The 15,025-nt window shown below is 45.7% G+C and overlaps 1 protein-coding gene, 1 non-coding gene and 1 pseudogene across 2 annotated transcripts; all 3 read right to left on the bottom strand.

Annotated features, from left to right (window-relative positions):
* Window positions 1–5,470: 5,470 nt before the first annotated feature.
* TRNAP-CGG (transfer RNA proline (anticodon CGG)) lies at window positions 5,471–5,542 on the bottom strand. Its single transcript has one exon. It is a non-coding gene; the product is annotated as a tRNA-Pro (tRNA).
* Window positions 5,543–5,927: 385 nt separating this feature from the next.
* Window positions 5,928–9,083, bottom strand: LOC136506080 (uncharacterized). Its single transcript, XM_066501206.1, has 3 exons — window positions 8,667–9,083; window positions 6,799–6,854; window positions 5,928–6,379 (listed from the first exon to the last, which is right to left on the bottom strand). The coding sequence occupies exons 1-3, from the start codon at window positions 8,989–8,991 to the stop codon at window positions 6,254–6,256; spliced, it is 507 nt and encodes a 168-aa protein (XP_066357303.1). The 5' UTR covers window positions 8,992–9,083; the 3' UTR covers window positions 5,928–6,253.
* A 433-nt stretch (window positions 9,084–9,516) lies between these two features.
* LOC136502932 (uncharacterized) lies at window positions 9,517–12,590 on the bottom strand (annotated as a pseudogene).
* Window positions 12,591–15,025: the final 2,435 nt, after the last annotated feature.

Here is a 15,025-nt window from a genome sequence, read left to right as displayed (position 1 = left end):
GGCTCCAGGGCTCCGGTATCGGTAGGGGGGGCTCGAGCCCCCCCCCTCCCCGCCCCACCATTGAATCCGCCACTGTTTGTACGTGTATGGTTTTGTTCAGAGACTGATCTAGTCTTGTATTCCAGTTTGTACACAGACCTAGGGTTCCTGTTTGGTGTGGCCTGTTTGTGTCTTAATCTCGTAGGCAAGGTGTTCGATGGAATGCCTCTTTCAGCTTTGAGTTGCATTCAGTTTCTGTCGAAATTGATGTCAAAGTCAATGGGAAAATTTGATGCTCATCTTGCTTGTTAGTTTCACAACACAACTTGGATTTATAGGTAATATATTATGGGATGTAAGTGCAGAACATATAAATGCCACATAAAATGTTTGCTCCATACAGACCGGCAAACAAACAGGAGATAACCATGCGTGGGTATATAGATATATAGTTAACTGGTGTGGTGGTCCAGTGGACATGGGAAGTCCGTGGCAGGAAAACTATGTGATGGTGGGGGAGGGTTACAGACTTACAGTGAGCTACAAGGGATGTACTCAATAAAGATACTTCAAATTGGTCTAGAGTTATGATATCTAAATTGTCCAAAACTTTAAAAAATCATCCAAACTAAGAGCAACTCAAAAGCAAATTGTATATTTGCATTAGATTATCCTATTCCTATAAGCACCAGCTTATAAATGGCATTTAGGAGTTTAGTGTTAATTAATTCTCAGAGTGCATATCAAAATAGTTTGCGGGGGTTTCCATATGTACACTAGCTATAGTACCAAAAACGACGACGAAAAAAACATGTTTCGTATCTAATACTTTCAATTCGACTAATAGTGATGGAGATGATCTAGAAGATGATTGTAGAGGCGCGGTCCTTCTCGAACAGGGCCGCCATGCCATGGATCCAGTTGGGAGCCATGGTGTACGCCTTCTTCTTGTTGAGGGCATGATGATCCATCCTGGTGAGGGAGTTGGAGTAGCGACCTATATATCATCTCGAACAACGAACCTTCTGATACCCCGCCCGCATGACCTCAGCTCACATAAGGTGGTGCGGTCCTCAGCGTCATGTTTAAGATTGAGGGATGATGACAGTCACCGAGACACGCAAGATGACCCGCAAATCGCTTGGGCTAGTGAAGACAAGGGAGGTTGTCCGCAGATCCATCGAGGAGATGAGGACGAAACGACTTGCTACTGGTATGTGATAAAGAGGGGAGTCTTTTAGATATTGACAAGGTAGTCTGCTTTCTTCATATCCGTAGTATTCTATTTCATTGAAGTGGACAACAGTAGTAATTTTGGCTAACAAAATCATCACCTCTCAGACTAAAAGGAACGTAATTTTGGCTAACAAAATCATCACCTCTCAGACTGAAAGGAACAATGCAAACACTACCATCCAAAGGGGAAGAGTGGGCAAAGTTGATACAAGACATGACGAAGCATTTCAGGAACCTCAAAGACTTACTCAAACTGGTTCTGAAGAAATGGTTGTTGGACTTCTTGTGAAGAAAATATGATATGGTGTGGTTTTGCCACATCTGCGACTGATTCTGTTAGAGCTAGCAATTAGTGTGATTAACTAAGAGATGGAATTTTGAAAGTAGATAGCTTGTGTATAGCAAGTAGAATGCATGCCATCTAGGTAGTATGCAAGCTCTAAAATTGTGATCTGGTGAATGCTCTACATTTTTGTTTTGAAAATGAATGAGGTACTTGTTAAGTAGCCAAACGAATGAATTGTTGGAACTTGGGTTCTGAACAGACCAAGGGGAGAGTACAGAATAGAGAGCTTGGCGGTGGATGGGGGGACACATTAGGATTTTGAGAGAGAGAGAGAGTTCCTTGCCCTTATTTCCTTGGGCACTATATATAGGCAATGGTAAATTACAAGCACTTCCTTGATGTGGGTGAGTTTTACAAGCTACTACTCTAGCACTAGTTGGGCCTCTTCTAGGGGACCTTAGGCCCATATACTATATGGGCTTCCCCCAATATAGGCCCTCAGCTATTAGGTCACATGGCCGGTACAATAGGACCTAATAGATGTTCATATTAGAAGAGGCACAAGTACAACTTAACCTAGTCGTGAGGATCGCCATTATCAATCTAGTGCACGCCTCACTAGAAATTCCATCCCAAAAACCCTATGGGAAAAAAGGGCATGAAGAAAAGAGCATGCACACAGCTCTAGACTATACATGTGCTAACTCCTGAGGCTTCTAGCTCCAAGTGCCTTGATGTTGATCTTCCCTATGACTTCATCTTTGAGCCCAAGCCGGCCAACACATATTTATAGAGCCCTAAAGGGTCACATACTCGTTGGGCTCAAAACATCTTCTCTGCGCACTGACCGAACATGCTATTAAGTTGCACTGGACGTGTCTGGTCGGTGGCATCCGGTCGCTCCAAACACGCCACGTGTCCTGTTCAATTGAATATAGCCGTTAGCGCCCAATGGCTAACTTCACACGCTCAATCAGCACCTGACCGGACATGCAGGTCACATGATCGGACTCCCTAGCCACCTGTGTCAGGTGCACTCCAGAGAGGTTCTAGAGAGCATTTTACCGATCGGACGCGTCCTGTCATGTGCGACCGGACTCTCAGCAGCGTCCGATCCGCACAGCACCAGCACTCGTTCACCGTGCGCTGCCACGTCTTCAAGACCTGGACTCAAAAACAGTACTAGCACCGGGTCTGGTCCTTCTACTTCATCAAGGTTCGGTCAAGGGTGCAGAGATGCGCCACCTTTACTTGCTCTGACCAAACTCGCCGGTCAGGATCGGGTCCTGTTGAAGCCAGGGTCCGATCCCTCTGCAACCCCTCCTTTTCTTCTCCAACTTCTTCACCCTTGCTTCCAAGTGCTAACCACATTGTGACTCACCTTCGTGCATTGAGTTACCATTTTCACAAAGCATTTTCAAGGGTGTTAGCACTCACTAGAATCTAAATGCATATGCAATGAATTAGAACATCTAGTCGCACTTTGATAATCGCATTTCACAATGAATTTCACCCTTGAATTTCACCCCTCTTCATAGTACAGCTATCGATCCTAAACCCACTCACACCCACTAGGTGTCTTGAGTGGCAAAACAAAATGGCCCTATCATTTTACCTTTGCCTTGAGCCCATTTTATTTTTCTCTTTCTTCTTTTCCAAATAGGGAGCACTTGATCTTCACTTAGGCCATCACCATGATCATCATCTAGCTTCACCACTTGGATTGGACCAACCTATCTCAATTACACACTTAGAGCATAGGGTTAGTCCTAATAGGTTTCATCAATTATCCAAGACCAAACTAGGGCTTTTAATCTCCCTCTTTTTGGTATGATGACAACCTTTCACAAAGATATGAATTAAAATCATTTTGGATTCATGTTGCTTGCCCAATTTTTTTACCATGTGTAAAGGATATGGACAAGTTTCATAAACCTGAATTGATAGCATTAGCTCCCCCTACATATGTGCATAGATAGGAAGTTGTTGACACAAAAATGTGACAATATGATCAACACACAGCAAGCCGAAGATCTGAATAGGAACGAGACCAAAGATCTGCTTGGCTTCAACACAGAACCAGTCGATTCTGAAAATCCAACGACGTGCTAGTCAATTTGACCTGTAATTGACAATGAGAGAAAATCTTATCAGTAATTTAAGGTGGAACATGTCGGTGTTGCACCAAACAGTTCTAAATGTACGGCTAGATAGCCGATTCAATGAGGCTATCAACTAAATAGTCGATATCCAGCGTATCCATAAGAAGCGATACAAGAAAGCATCATCGGATAAATGGAACATGATCGATATAAAGTGTTGAGCCGATAAATTTGATGAAAAGAGTATAACATGCGAACAAATCGACCGTCTAATATAAATAAATCTATAAACAGTTTGAGTCTAATCTATTATCATTAACGGTGAGGTTCGATCAGATCGATACAGCTATGATAATAATGATAAACTAAAGCCAAAGAATCTATAAAACCATCTATATGCCGACAGATTCATGAAAATATGCTATATGCGTGAGAGTATAGACAAATCGGCTAAAATAGTCGATGCAGTCATAGCAAACAAATAAAGTACATATCTTGATCATGAACAAAGCCACTAATCGATAATTTCTAATCTAAAGTCTTACCAGTGAGGTTCGACCGGATCAATGTAGCTATGGTAGTATCATTAGATTGGATCTCATTAACTAGTAAATTTATTCAAGATTGAAACATGTCTTTGAATGCATACTATGTTTGATTGTAATAGAAATAAAACAGCCGATCTAGCGGATTCACGTCGAGCCAAGGGAGGTTGCCGCAGATCCACCCCGTAGATCCACGTCGCCTCCCAATCTCTTCTTTGCGTATGTACGGATGTGCACGCGTGTGTGTGCATGTGGTGTGAGTGTGGTGTGAGTGTAAGTGTGTGGATTGTGTGCGTCCAAGTTGTACCCGATAAAGAAAAGTCCGCATGGTATGCCAACATGGAAAAATATGTTTCACGGCATACATATGATAGTACACGCACACGTTTAGCAAGTTCATGCATTAGTTTGCACAATTTACATGTTGTTGGACTAAAGTGAAACAACCATACAAGTAGTTGTATGATGGATGCAATTTACTCTTCCAGGAGAAAAAGGGGAAAAAACTATTACAAGAACAGGACCTTCGGAGCTCAGGAGGACGCGAAGTGTGTGTGTGTGTTTTCTTTTTTTATTGGAAAGTATGGTTTCTTCTCCTTTTCTTTTACTGCTTTAGCGAAAAACCTCTTCTTTCGGGCTTGGAAACAAAAACCCAGGACCTGGGTCCCAAACCTGGCAGGATCTTCGTTCTGTAAGAGATAATGGTCGAATAACAAACAAACAAAAAAGCCCCGAAGGTTAGGAGGACCTTCGGCTACACAACGAAATAGAAACCCACAAGCTCTGATTGGAAAACTGGGTGCGCCAAATAAGAAGAGGCTGAAGGCTCTTAAGATCACAGATGAAAAGTAGCTTGATAGTGTGATGCTGAGGTTGCAAAGTTTGACCACCTCGATCGGGTCGAACCTTCGCAGAGCCACATTTTTGCCAAATCGGAGAAAAGAGTTGCGGCTCAAACACCTTCCCAAAAAATGATAAATCGTCGATCACGGAAAAGGCAAAAAGGAGAGAAAAAAAGAATTTTCCAAATGCAGGTGGTGCAGCAGCCAAAGGGGTTTTGAACTGTCGAAATAAAACTTAACGAGGCTCAAAGGCGATCTTTTTTCTGAATTAAAAGGAGGTCTATAAGAATGGAAAGAAAAGTTTTGGAGCTTGCTGTTGAGCAAAATTTTAAAAGGCTTAGGAAGGGAAAAATAAAACTTTTGCAGCTTGCCAATCTTGCCGCAGAGGTAAATTTTAAAAGGCTCAGGAAGGAAATTGCCGCAGAGCAAAATTTTAAAGGCTCAGCAAGAAAAAAATAAAACATAAAAATTTAACAATATGGGGTGTTGCGAGAATCGAACTCGCGACCTCTCGCACCCGAAGCGAGAATCATACCACTAGACCAAACACCCGGCTGTTATTATTTGTGTCAGTGTGTATTTATTAAACCATATACTTAAATGGCAGCGAGCAATGCAGGACAAACCACACAGGAAAAACCAAAGACTGAAATGGCAGCAGGCAATCCTAGTTTTGCAAGCCAATTTGTATTGATGGCCAAGTGTATATACAAACTCTATGTATGCCGTGTTAGTTTGGAACATGCGTGACCCACACACATGCCGAATTTAATTCTGCATGTTCTCTAAACACGATACGAGATGAACAGCCTACCGTTTATGCATGATGACATACGCCATTAAATATGCAACACGAACCTTCCTCACAACCCAATCCAGGTAAAATAGAATCGATCCATGGGAATATATACATCGCAACAAAAGTAGAGTAAAAGTTGAGGGAAACAGGAAATCAAAGCCGGCCATCGGTACGATACAGCATGCATTGCGCCACACGGCTAGCTAGCATCACGTGGATAGCATTAGAGGGGATCCACTGATCGTCCAATCCAATTTCCAGGATCCAGATTGAAATCCCAGCTTTTGTCATTCACCGGTGATCACTGCACCAAGGTACACCGGTCCGCCCCCGTGTTACAAGTAGAGCTAGCTATACATTGCTACCATACCTCACTGCTGCTTGCATCATAAACGTGATTCCAGCAAACTACTTCTGTACAGGAAAAAAGAAGGGGCCATTTCTTCTGGGATAAGCTTCGGTTTTTACTCCAGCTCGGATTCCGACGCCTCTTCCTCTACCAGCTCAAAGGCGTCGATATCCGCGAAGTATACTCTCTGCTTCTCCAAAAGGTCCTCTAGTAAGTTGGGTGTGCTTGCAATGGACCGCTTCTGTTTCAGAAATGGCAAGCAATTAGAGAGTTGGAAGTTATGGCCACTGTATGGAGAAGAATTGATCTTATAAATGCAGCTTTAAGCGTACTATAAAACTGCAGTATCTAACCTTCAAACACTTGTATCATCATATTTATATATGGCATAGCATAAATGTTTCAGAATAGATGCACTTTATGCAAAGGAGAACCGGAGTGAAACTTTAACATCTCGCAGACTTTACTGCAGGCGCAGCTCTAATTAATTAAATACTACCACATTATAAAGTTTGAACAAAATCTTGAGTTTGTGACTGTAAGCATAATGGCATTTCATTGTGTAGACCCATGAAGAGAGCACAATGGTACACGCCTTAATAACAGAAAACTTGGTAGGGTCATTATGAGGAAATGCACTCAGATTGTGGCCCTGCTTACCTTTTTACCTTCATGGCAAGGAGCTGATGCAGAGATGGGCCGAGTATCCTTTTTTCCTGAAAGATTAGTGAAATTCAATAGTTCATTAAACGACATGCACTCAGACAGTAACTGTTAGGTATCAATGAAACAAGATGGACTAAGGATCCCTATAGTCCTGACTTCTGAATATCCTGTTCATGCGATGTGATGGTAAGTTTGTTGTGTCCGAAATTCAAGACATCACAACACCACTTCTTCTACTCTATATCACTATATGTCATTTTGCAACAAGCAATGCAAGCATTAAGACATCGAGTATTACAGCAATTCCATTGTATGAAAACAATAAGAATGGAAAGGTTTCATATCAGTCTAGGAGAACCAGGGCTTCAACTCTTGTTACCAATAAGTGCATTGGACCTGAACATTGCAGAGTGAAAGGTGAATGGAATTATGCGACGTGCACATCGGATGAGAGCATACAGGATGCAGCACAACGCTAAGGCAGTGGCGGCGTTAAGGGTATGCCTGGGTATTCCTTGGAATACCCAAGATTTTGGTACAAAAAACAAATACATATACTAGTATACATGTATATTCTATTTTTTTATTGGACCAAAGCCCACAAACGTAGCAGCGAGCAAGCCAACTTGGCCAAGGCCCAAGCGGCCAGAATTCCTTCCGTCGGCATCGATTCACAAGTCGCTGACTCCCGTACTTCTCGAGAAAAAAGTCACGACTCCCATCCCAACGGGCGGCGGGGGCGCCGCGGCGGCAGCGACGTATCTCGGTCTGCTGCTCCGGGCAGCGGGCTGACGGCGGCCGGCGGCACATCTCGTCTGCTTCTGCTGCGGCGGCGGACGTCCGGTGACCGGTGAGGCGGTGACCAGCAGGCAGCAGCGCATCGTAGTTGCAATTGCATCAGGTAGCTAGGTAAAGATTTCTTTTTCTCCTCTAATTTATTTGTTGTTACTAGTGCTGTGAAGCGTGCTACTTTGTTCAAAAATTTTCTAACATTCAGTTCTTTGTAAATTGTAATCTAGACGAAGAAGGTACTAGTAACATATTTGCATTATAGGAGAAAGCTGCAAAGGCAAAAAATAAAATAAAATAAATAATAAAAAAAATCCATATCTACACCACATCCTGCTCCCGTTGAGATTGAGAACAATCTGCAGGTACTTTGGTTATTATTATGGATTTGTTAAACGTTATGGCCATTATAATTTATCATTCATTATATTATATATTTGCTTTGAAATTTTATATATTTGGCATACCCAACCATAAATTCCTGGCTCCGCCACTGCGCTAAGGGGGTGTTTGGTTCAGCTAGGAGCTCCTAAATCTAGTCCCATTTAGTCACTTTTTACCTAAACACTATGACTAAATGGGGACTAAAAGGGCTTTAGTCCTCTGTAGCAATTCTGGAGTGACTAAATGGGACTAAACCATTTAGGAGGGACTAAATCTAGCAGCTGCAATCCAAACAGGGCCTAAGCGTGGTGGACGGTGATTCTCACTGATTATGATATCATCGGGCCCTTTTTAAGAAACAACTAGTAGAGTATTGATTCTCACAGGCAATCAGGAATGTGCATTATGAAAATTTCACGTGTACTTATCTGGCGTCGAGTTGCCACACAAACTAAAGACAATGATAATGATTGGCGAAGGTACAAGGGAGGTCTGTAGCACCCACAAAAGAACCTACTATTAGGCTAACAGGTTCCTAGTCACAATCATTGCACAGCCTGACAGCCGAGAGGCACTAATACTGACGAGGCTGAATTGAACATACACCAACGCAGCCGAGATGCCACTACCATTCAAAAACAGCCGGTTGCAGCGGATCGAGCACAAATCGGTGCAGTAGCTTCACTAACCGGCGGCGGAGGAAGGCTTGGGCGCGAGCGTGACCGATGTGGCGGAGGAAGGCTTGGGCACGGGCGTGGCCGAGGCGGCGGCGGAAGGCTTGGGCGCGGGCGTGACGGAGGCGGAGGAGGCCGCGGAGACGTTGGAGGGCGCGGGGAGGGACCGGCGTGCGGTCCTCCTGGGCTTGCTCGTGGTCGGGGTCTCAGCGACGACGAGGAGGTTGGTGACGTCGCCCAGCGGCGCCGCTGCCGCCGCCTTCCGCTGCCGCTTGGTGGCGCAGGACTTCGGGCTCGTCAGGGACGCCGGGGGCGCCGCGGCGCTCTTGGAGGTCCTCATCGTCGGGGTCTGGACCGCGTGCGGGAAATGGGAGAGCCAGGAGGAGAGGGGAACGCGCGGAGGCGCGATGGATGGAAGGCACCGTGGACCGATGTGGGCTTTACTCTATGGATTATTGAGATGGGCTATGCCCAATACGTCATGGTTTTGGGGCTTTAAGATTTACCGGGACTATTTAAGCCAGCTGTCCTCAAATTTTCCCCAAATTTCAAACACAAACTTAAGGTCTTAAGCTGGATAACAAAATATAAAAAATAGGCCCTACCCCCTGGGAACGATGCGCCGGTTTGGCGAGAAACCAGGGAACATGTTTGCGATCTGTGAATCCTCCTAAAGACGTATTTATCATGCATCTTGACAGTATATATCTACATGCTCCATTCCAAAGCGGAGTACATAGCAAAAGCTTAGGTATCTAGAAAAACCAAAGCGTCTTATAATTTGTAACAATTTGTAACGGAGGGAGTACTATTCATGAGCAGCAACATGAAAACAGGCTAATTAAGTCACAAATGGAGGATTACATAATGGTAATAGTAGTCTGCATAAGCACTATCCGTAACTTCATGATGATTTACACGTAGATAGATAATCAGCATAAGCAGAACAATCTTCCAAAAGGTGCCATCACAGTGAGGACGAATCCACCATTGTGTCTAGGACATACTAGTACTAGTTACCAGGCCACTCGGTTCAGAAAAGCAACATCTGATTAACACTAGGTTGCCACAAATGATTCAAGCATCTACTAGTTAAACTTAACACATTCAGCCAGGTTCTACATGTCTAGCCTGCTCGACAGAACAAAGCCATAATGTTAATCCTACATGATAATTAACTTGCAGCCATCAGCCCCGCCGCAGTGCTAATATGCTGCAGAGATCCATGGATCAGTCAAACTTTCAGCCTCTTATCGCTGTCTCCAACCTGGCTTGCTTCCACCTCTCTCTGCCAGGGAAAAAAAGAAGGCTTCAATCAAAATATAGAATAAGGGTCCGCTCAATGTCCAGTTAGAACTAATCTATCCTTTTAAAGATGAAAGCTAAAACAATTAGTTAAGAAAGAAATCAAAGAGACAGTGAACAGCAGCTACAATAGCAAAATATAGGAATGCTAGGTTTCAAATGTAGAGAACTTGCCAATGTCCAATTTGGCAGTATTTTCCAGATGATGACATATTGCTATTTAACTGACTCAGAACAGGTTCATTTGTTACACAGGCAAACACTCATAATTTAGATACAATAGCTTTCATTTACAACATTTTTTAGTTTCGTTTTACTCCCTCTGTCCATCTATGATCAGAGTATCTGCTTGGGGCAGCAAGACCAAGTAGAAGGAAAATTCTCACCGTTATCCACTAATCACAAGTCACGACCGCTAGCTAGTCCCCAAGCATCGGCGCTTGGGAGAATAGCGGCATAGCATCTCATTGATGACCTGAGTAAAACTAGCACCTAGGTATAGTAGCTGCATAGCATTACGTAATTATCAATTCTAAAACCCTTTTTGGGCCTTGTATATGTTCATCAAACTTGGACAGAGGGGAATAGTTTAAATTTTAAACTAACGCCTACAGGCCGAACCAGTCGACAAACTTAGTTACACACCAACTCTGGAACAAAGATATATGTATCAGTTGAGGCTCCACGTGTACCTCACTATACTAATTTTCAGGACAGATCGTTAAAGTGAGACGCAACTAGCTTAGTACCAACTGTACAAATTTTTTCCTAAAGCAAGACACAATGTTTTCCTGGTGTGGGAGAGATTGAGCTCTAACTAAAATTCAGTTTGATATTGTCTAGTATTCCACAACTAGCTTTGTACTAATAACTATTCAAAAATTGTCCTAAGACAAGTAACAATGTTTTCCTGGTGTTGGAGACAGAGCTCTAATTAAAATTCAGTTTGATATTGTCTATAATTCAGTTTAATATTGTCTAGTCCACAACCATGACAGGCGATAGAGAAGGCTTGCACCAATCTGCCCCTACATCAGTTCCAATGTGGAGAGAACTAGCCAGGCCAGCTAATAGGCAAACGTTCCTTGTGAATTTGAATTGAACTAGATTATGACAGACAAGGCAGAGAGCTCCCGGCCATGCATTAAAAAAAATTAAATGCAATTAGGGAGAGAAAATCCCCACCTGAGGTTGAGATGTTTCATTCAAAAGGGATAGTAAAACATATCCGGCCAATGGTTTCCCAACATGCAAATTACACACTACTTATTTAATGAAACTCGATTGTGTTAATAATATATATACAGCAGTAAATTTATGAGCAGTATATATGCTGTATGTTCATTCATTGATTCATTCATATACAAAACTCAAAAACAGCTAGCAATATATAAGTAGTGTCTAGTGTATAAGTTGCATGTTGGGAAGCATGCAACCGCAGTCAGCAGACATTACCTGGCGGTCCTTTGCACCGCCGTGCAGGGAAGCGCAGAAATCAATAGACAGGAGGCGGGGCGTCATCTGCATCAGGTCCGGCGGAATACCAGAGCTAGTGGAGACGATCTTGTTGCGGCGCATGTCGATGCCAAGAACATACTGGCGTTTGAACTGCAGCTCGGTTCCCAGAACAACCTGACAACCCTGGACGATGAGGTGTTCCTCGATATCATTGACGAGGGCGTAGACGACACCATCCTCACACGCGCTCAGCACGGGGCAGAGAGGCGTGCGCTGCGGCACGTTGAGCGCGCGGTACTCCTCGGTCGCCCAGAGGTCGTCGAGGGGGAACACGCCGTCTTCCTGCCACCCTCTGAGGTCAGGCGACAGGGTCCAGGTGGTGAGCCTGAACTGGTGGGCGTTACAGCCTGGCACCAGTAAGCCCACCATGGCGACGAACTTGATGCGGCCGCCGACGCAGGCAGCGGAGCGGGACTCCTCCGGGCGCGGGCGGTACGGGTAGTCGGTCGCACTGACCGCGGGGCACCCGTCGGGCAAGGGGATGAAGCGGAGCTTAGGATACTCCGGCCCCCAAGGGTTGGTGCAGACGACGATGCCTTGGAGCAGATCCACCCAGCACAGGCAGTCGCCGGGCCCGGAGAAGGAGGTGTCGCCTTAGAACATGTGCGGCTTGTCGTTGCCGGGCGCCCAGCACACCTCACGGGGGAGATGGACCTCCTTCCGGGCCTGGGGTGGGGTGTGGGTTGTTAGTCGGAGCGCAACAGGAGGAACACAGCATCTGGATCGGGGGAGGAGGAAGGGCCGGGGTGGCAAACAACGGCTCCCGACCCGATCCCGCGGGTGTGGTAGCGCGCGTCTCGGGGGGGGGGGGGGGGGGCGGGGCGGGGGCACCGTGGAGAGGCGAGCGGCGGAGGCGGCGGCGTCGTAGACGAGGTAGCAGCCGCAAGTGGAGCCTGGGCCGGAGTAGTTGCCACCGTAGAGGACGAGCAGGCTCTTGTCAGCGCACGCGACAAGGGGTAGGAGGATAGCGAGCCTCGATGGGACTTGGACCCGCAGCCTGAAGGTGCCAATCTCCGGCGCTTGGGGGAGGACGGCATCTGGCTTCACGGAGATAATTCCTCGTGTAAAAAAAGATGATGGTAGGTGCGTGTCCGAAAAAATTCTACTGTATTCAGCGTCACCGTTTCAAATTTTCCATGTCCTCATTTATGTCAGTTTAAGCTCTAACACTATTAAACTACAGATGTGAAAAGATGAAAATGCTCTTAAGTGCAAATATATCATTAATTTTTTAAGCATTTTAACGACTTCAAATGAAAAAACTCAAAACTAGAAAGTCGTAGATCTCGTCGAGATCTATAATTTTTAAATAAAAATTATTTTCATTTAATTCCGCAAAAAAAGATTTGATATAATTAATATATCTTAGAAAAATCATATTATTTTTTGTGAAATTAAATAAAAATAATTTTTATATGACAATTATAGATCTCGACGAGATCTACAACTTTCTAGTTTTGAGTTTTTTTATTTGAAGTCGTTAAATACTAAAAAAATTAATGACATATTTACACTTAAGGGTATTTTCGTCTTTTCACACCTGCAGTTTGACGGCGTTAGAGCTCAAACTGACGGAAGTGGCATGGAGGGCATGAAAAAGTTGGAGCAGTGGCGCTGAAGACCGCTAAACTTTTTTAGAGGCACACAGGGCATTGCGATCTTTTTTTAATAGCACACAGGAAATTCCCCCGAATTGCTACCCTTTGTCTAGATCTAGATCTGGAGTCTGGAGGAGGGGAGGAGTTGGATTACCCTCGCCGCAGGCCAAGAAGTGCCAAAGGAGCTTGGGTAGGGGCAGAGCAGAAGCCGGCCAAAAAGAACGGTCCAGAACGGAAAATGACCGGTGGACGCGGATTCAAGGGTTATTGGATGGCGGATACGGCTCCACCACAAACACAACCGATAAGCACAGGAGCAATCGTTTTCGTTCGGCCACGAGCACCAGGGCGAGAGTCGACGATAAAAATCTCCTCCTCCTAAATAGATAGAACAAAAAAGAACAGAACTAAAACAACCGAATCATAAGATAATTGTTGGGTTGTCGCTCTGCCTCTACCCGTGCGATACTACGACCTCGCTACAATCCGGCTCCCTTGGTTCCCCTCTAGATGCGACCCCGACAGAGCCCCACGCGATCAGACCTCATCAAATGCCATCAGATATCAACAGAGACAGAAAAAAAAAACCCCGACAAAGACACGACCCGAGCGCCACCGTCCTCCCCCACTGTCGCTGCCCCGGTCGCCGCCCTGGCCCCTGCAGCACCTCCCCTCCTCTCCCACGACGCCTCCAACCACGGTGGCGACGATCCTCATCGTCATCTCGATCCCCACCGCCTCTGCGCCAACGCCGAGTCCCATTGGCGACGATCCCCGCCGCCAATCGTGGTCGTGGAGGCCGACCGAGCGGCAGGGGAATCCAGCATGGCGCGCGCGCGGCCCCCCCCCCGATCTGGTTCGACCGCGTGCCAAACCCGCCACGCCGCCGTCATGGTCTTCGAGGTCGGGCAGGCGACAGAGGAAGCCGGCAGGTCACGCGTGTAATACCCCAAAATATGTTTTATATGTCAAGAAGCGTGTAGTGGTAAAAGGTACGATGGGAGTTTTAAAAGGTAGCAAAAAATGTTTTTTTATACAGAGCTCGCATGGATGATCTAAGACCATAGATGCGTAGAGCTTGTCGAACACTTTCCATTTGACTATTTATACGCATTGTTTGGAGATCAGAGCACCAATGGCTGAGGAATGTTTTGGTTAAGGATAAAAAATAAATACGTGAACAGTGTCGCGCTATAGTAACCTCCAGTGGTCAGAATACAAATTTCTAATGTTGCGCGTTTGGCCCGAATGGTGTGCTAAGAGGACACAAGGTTTATACTTGTTCGGGCAGAATGTCCCTACGTCCAGTTCGTTGATGCTGCTCGTGTTACTAGCACTGAAAGTTTGTAATAAGGGTTATAAACGATCGAGAGAGGGACGGGTCCCAAGTCTCTGGTGATGTCTTGCGATGAGTTCCGATCGGTTCGGATTTGAGTCGAGCTCGGATGTGTTCGGATGCGGGATCGGTTCCCTTAATGGGACGCCCTGCTTTCCCTTTTATAGGCCAAGGAAAAGCAGGGGTTATAGCGAAGGGGAAAAAGAAGAATCAGAGAGAGAATAAGCCCTCCAGTATCGCCGGGTCCTTCTCTTCTATGCGGGTCCCGCCGACCCTGTAAACGTCAATAGGGACAGCTTTGCGTCGCGGCCCTGTCCGTCACTAGCGCCATGTGCATGCGTCGTCTGCCGGTCATGGCGCTCCACTTCGTCCTGGCGAACATCATGGTGAACTGACGTGCCCGTCAATGTTCGTACAAGGGTTAGGCAGAACAGCACCGGTTCGCACGATGCTGTTCCTGATGTGAGTCCTTAGGTATGGCCCGTCACGGCCACGAGTTATATCGGGGCATGCCGGTCACCTCCCTAGCGTCAGAGCTTTGACCTAGGCCCATACGATTGGACCTGGAGTGGTTGGCGGTGGTGCGGGTCTTCGTCAGGTGAGACGGGGCCTCCGGC

This window comes from Miscanthus floridulus, chromosome 14 (assembly GCF_019320115.1).
Source record: "Miscanthus floridulus cultivar M001 chromosome 14, ASM1932011v1, whole genome shotgun sequence".
Classification (NCBI taxonomy): Eukaryota; Viridiplantae; Streptophyta; class Magnoliopsida; order Poales; family Poaceae; genus Miscanthus; species Miscanthus floridulus.
Note: the sequence above shows the minus strand (reverse complement) of the source record. Positions and strands in the feature narration are given on the sequence as shown.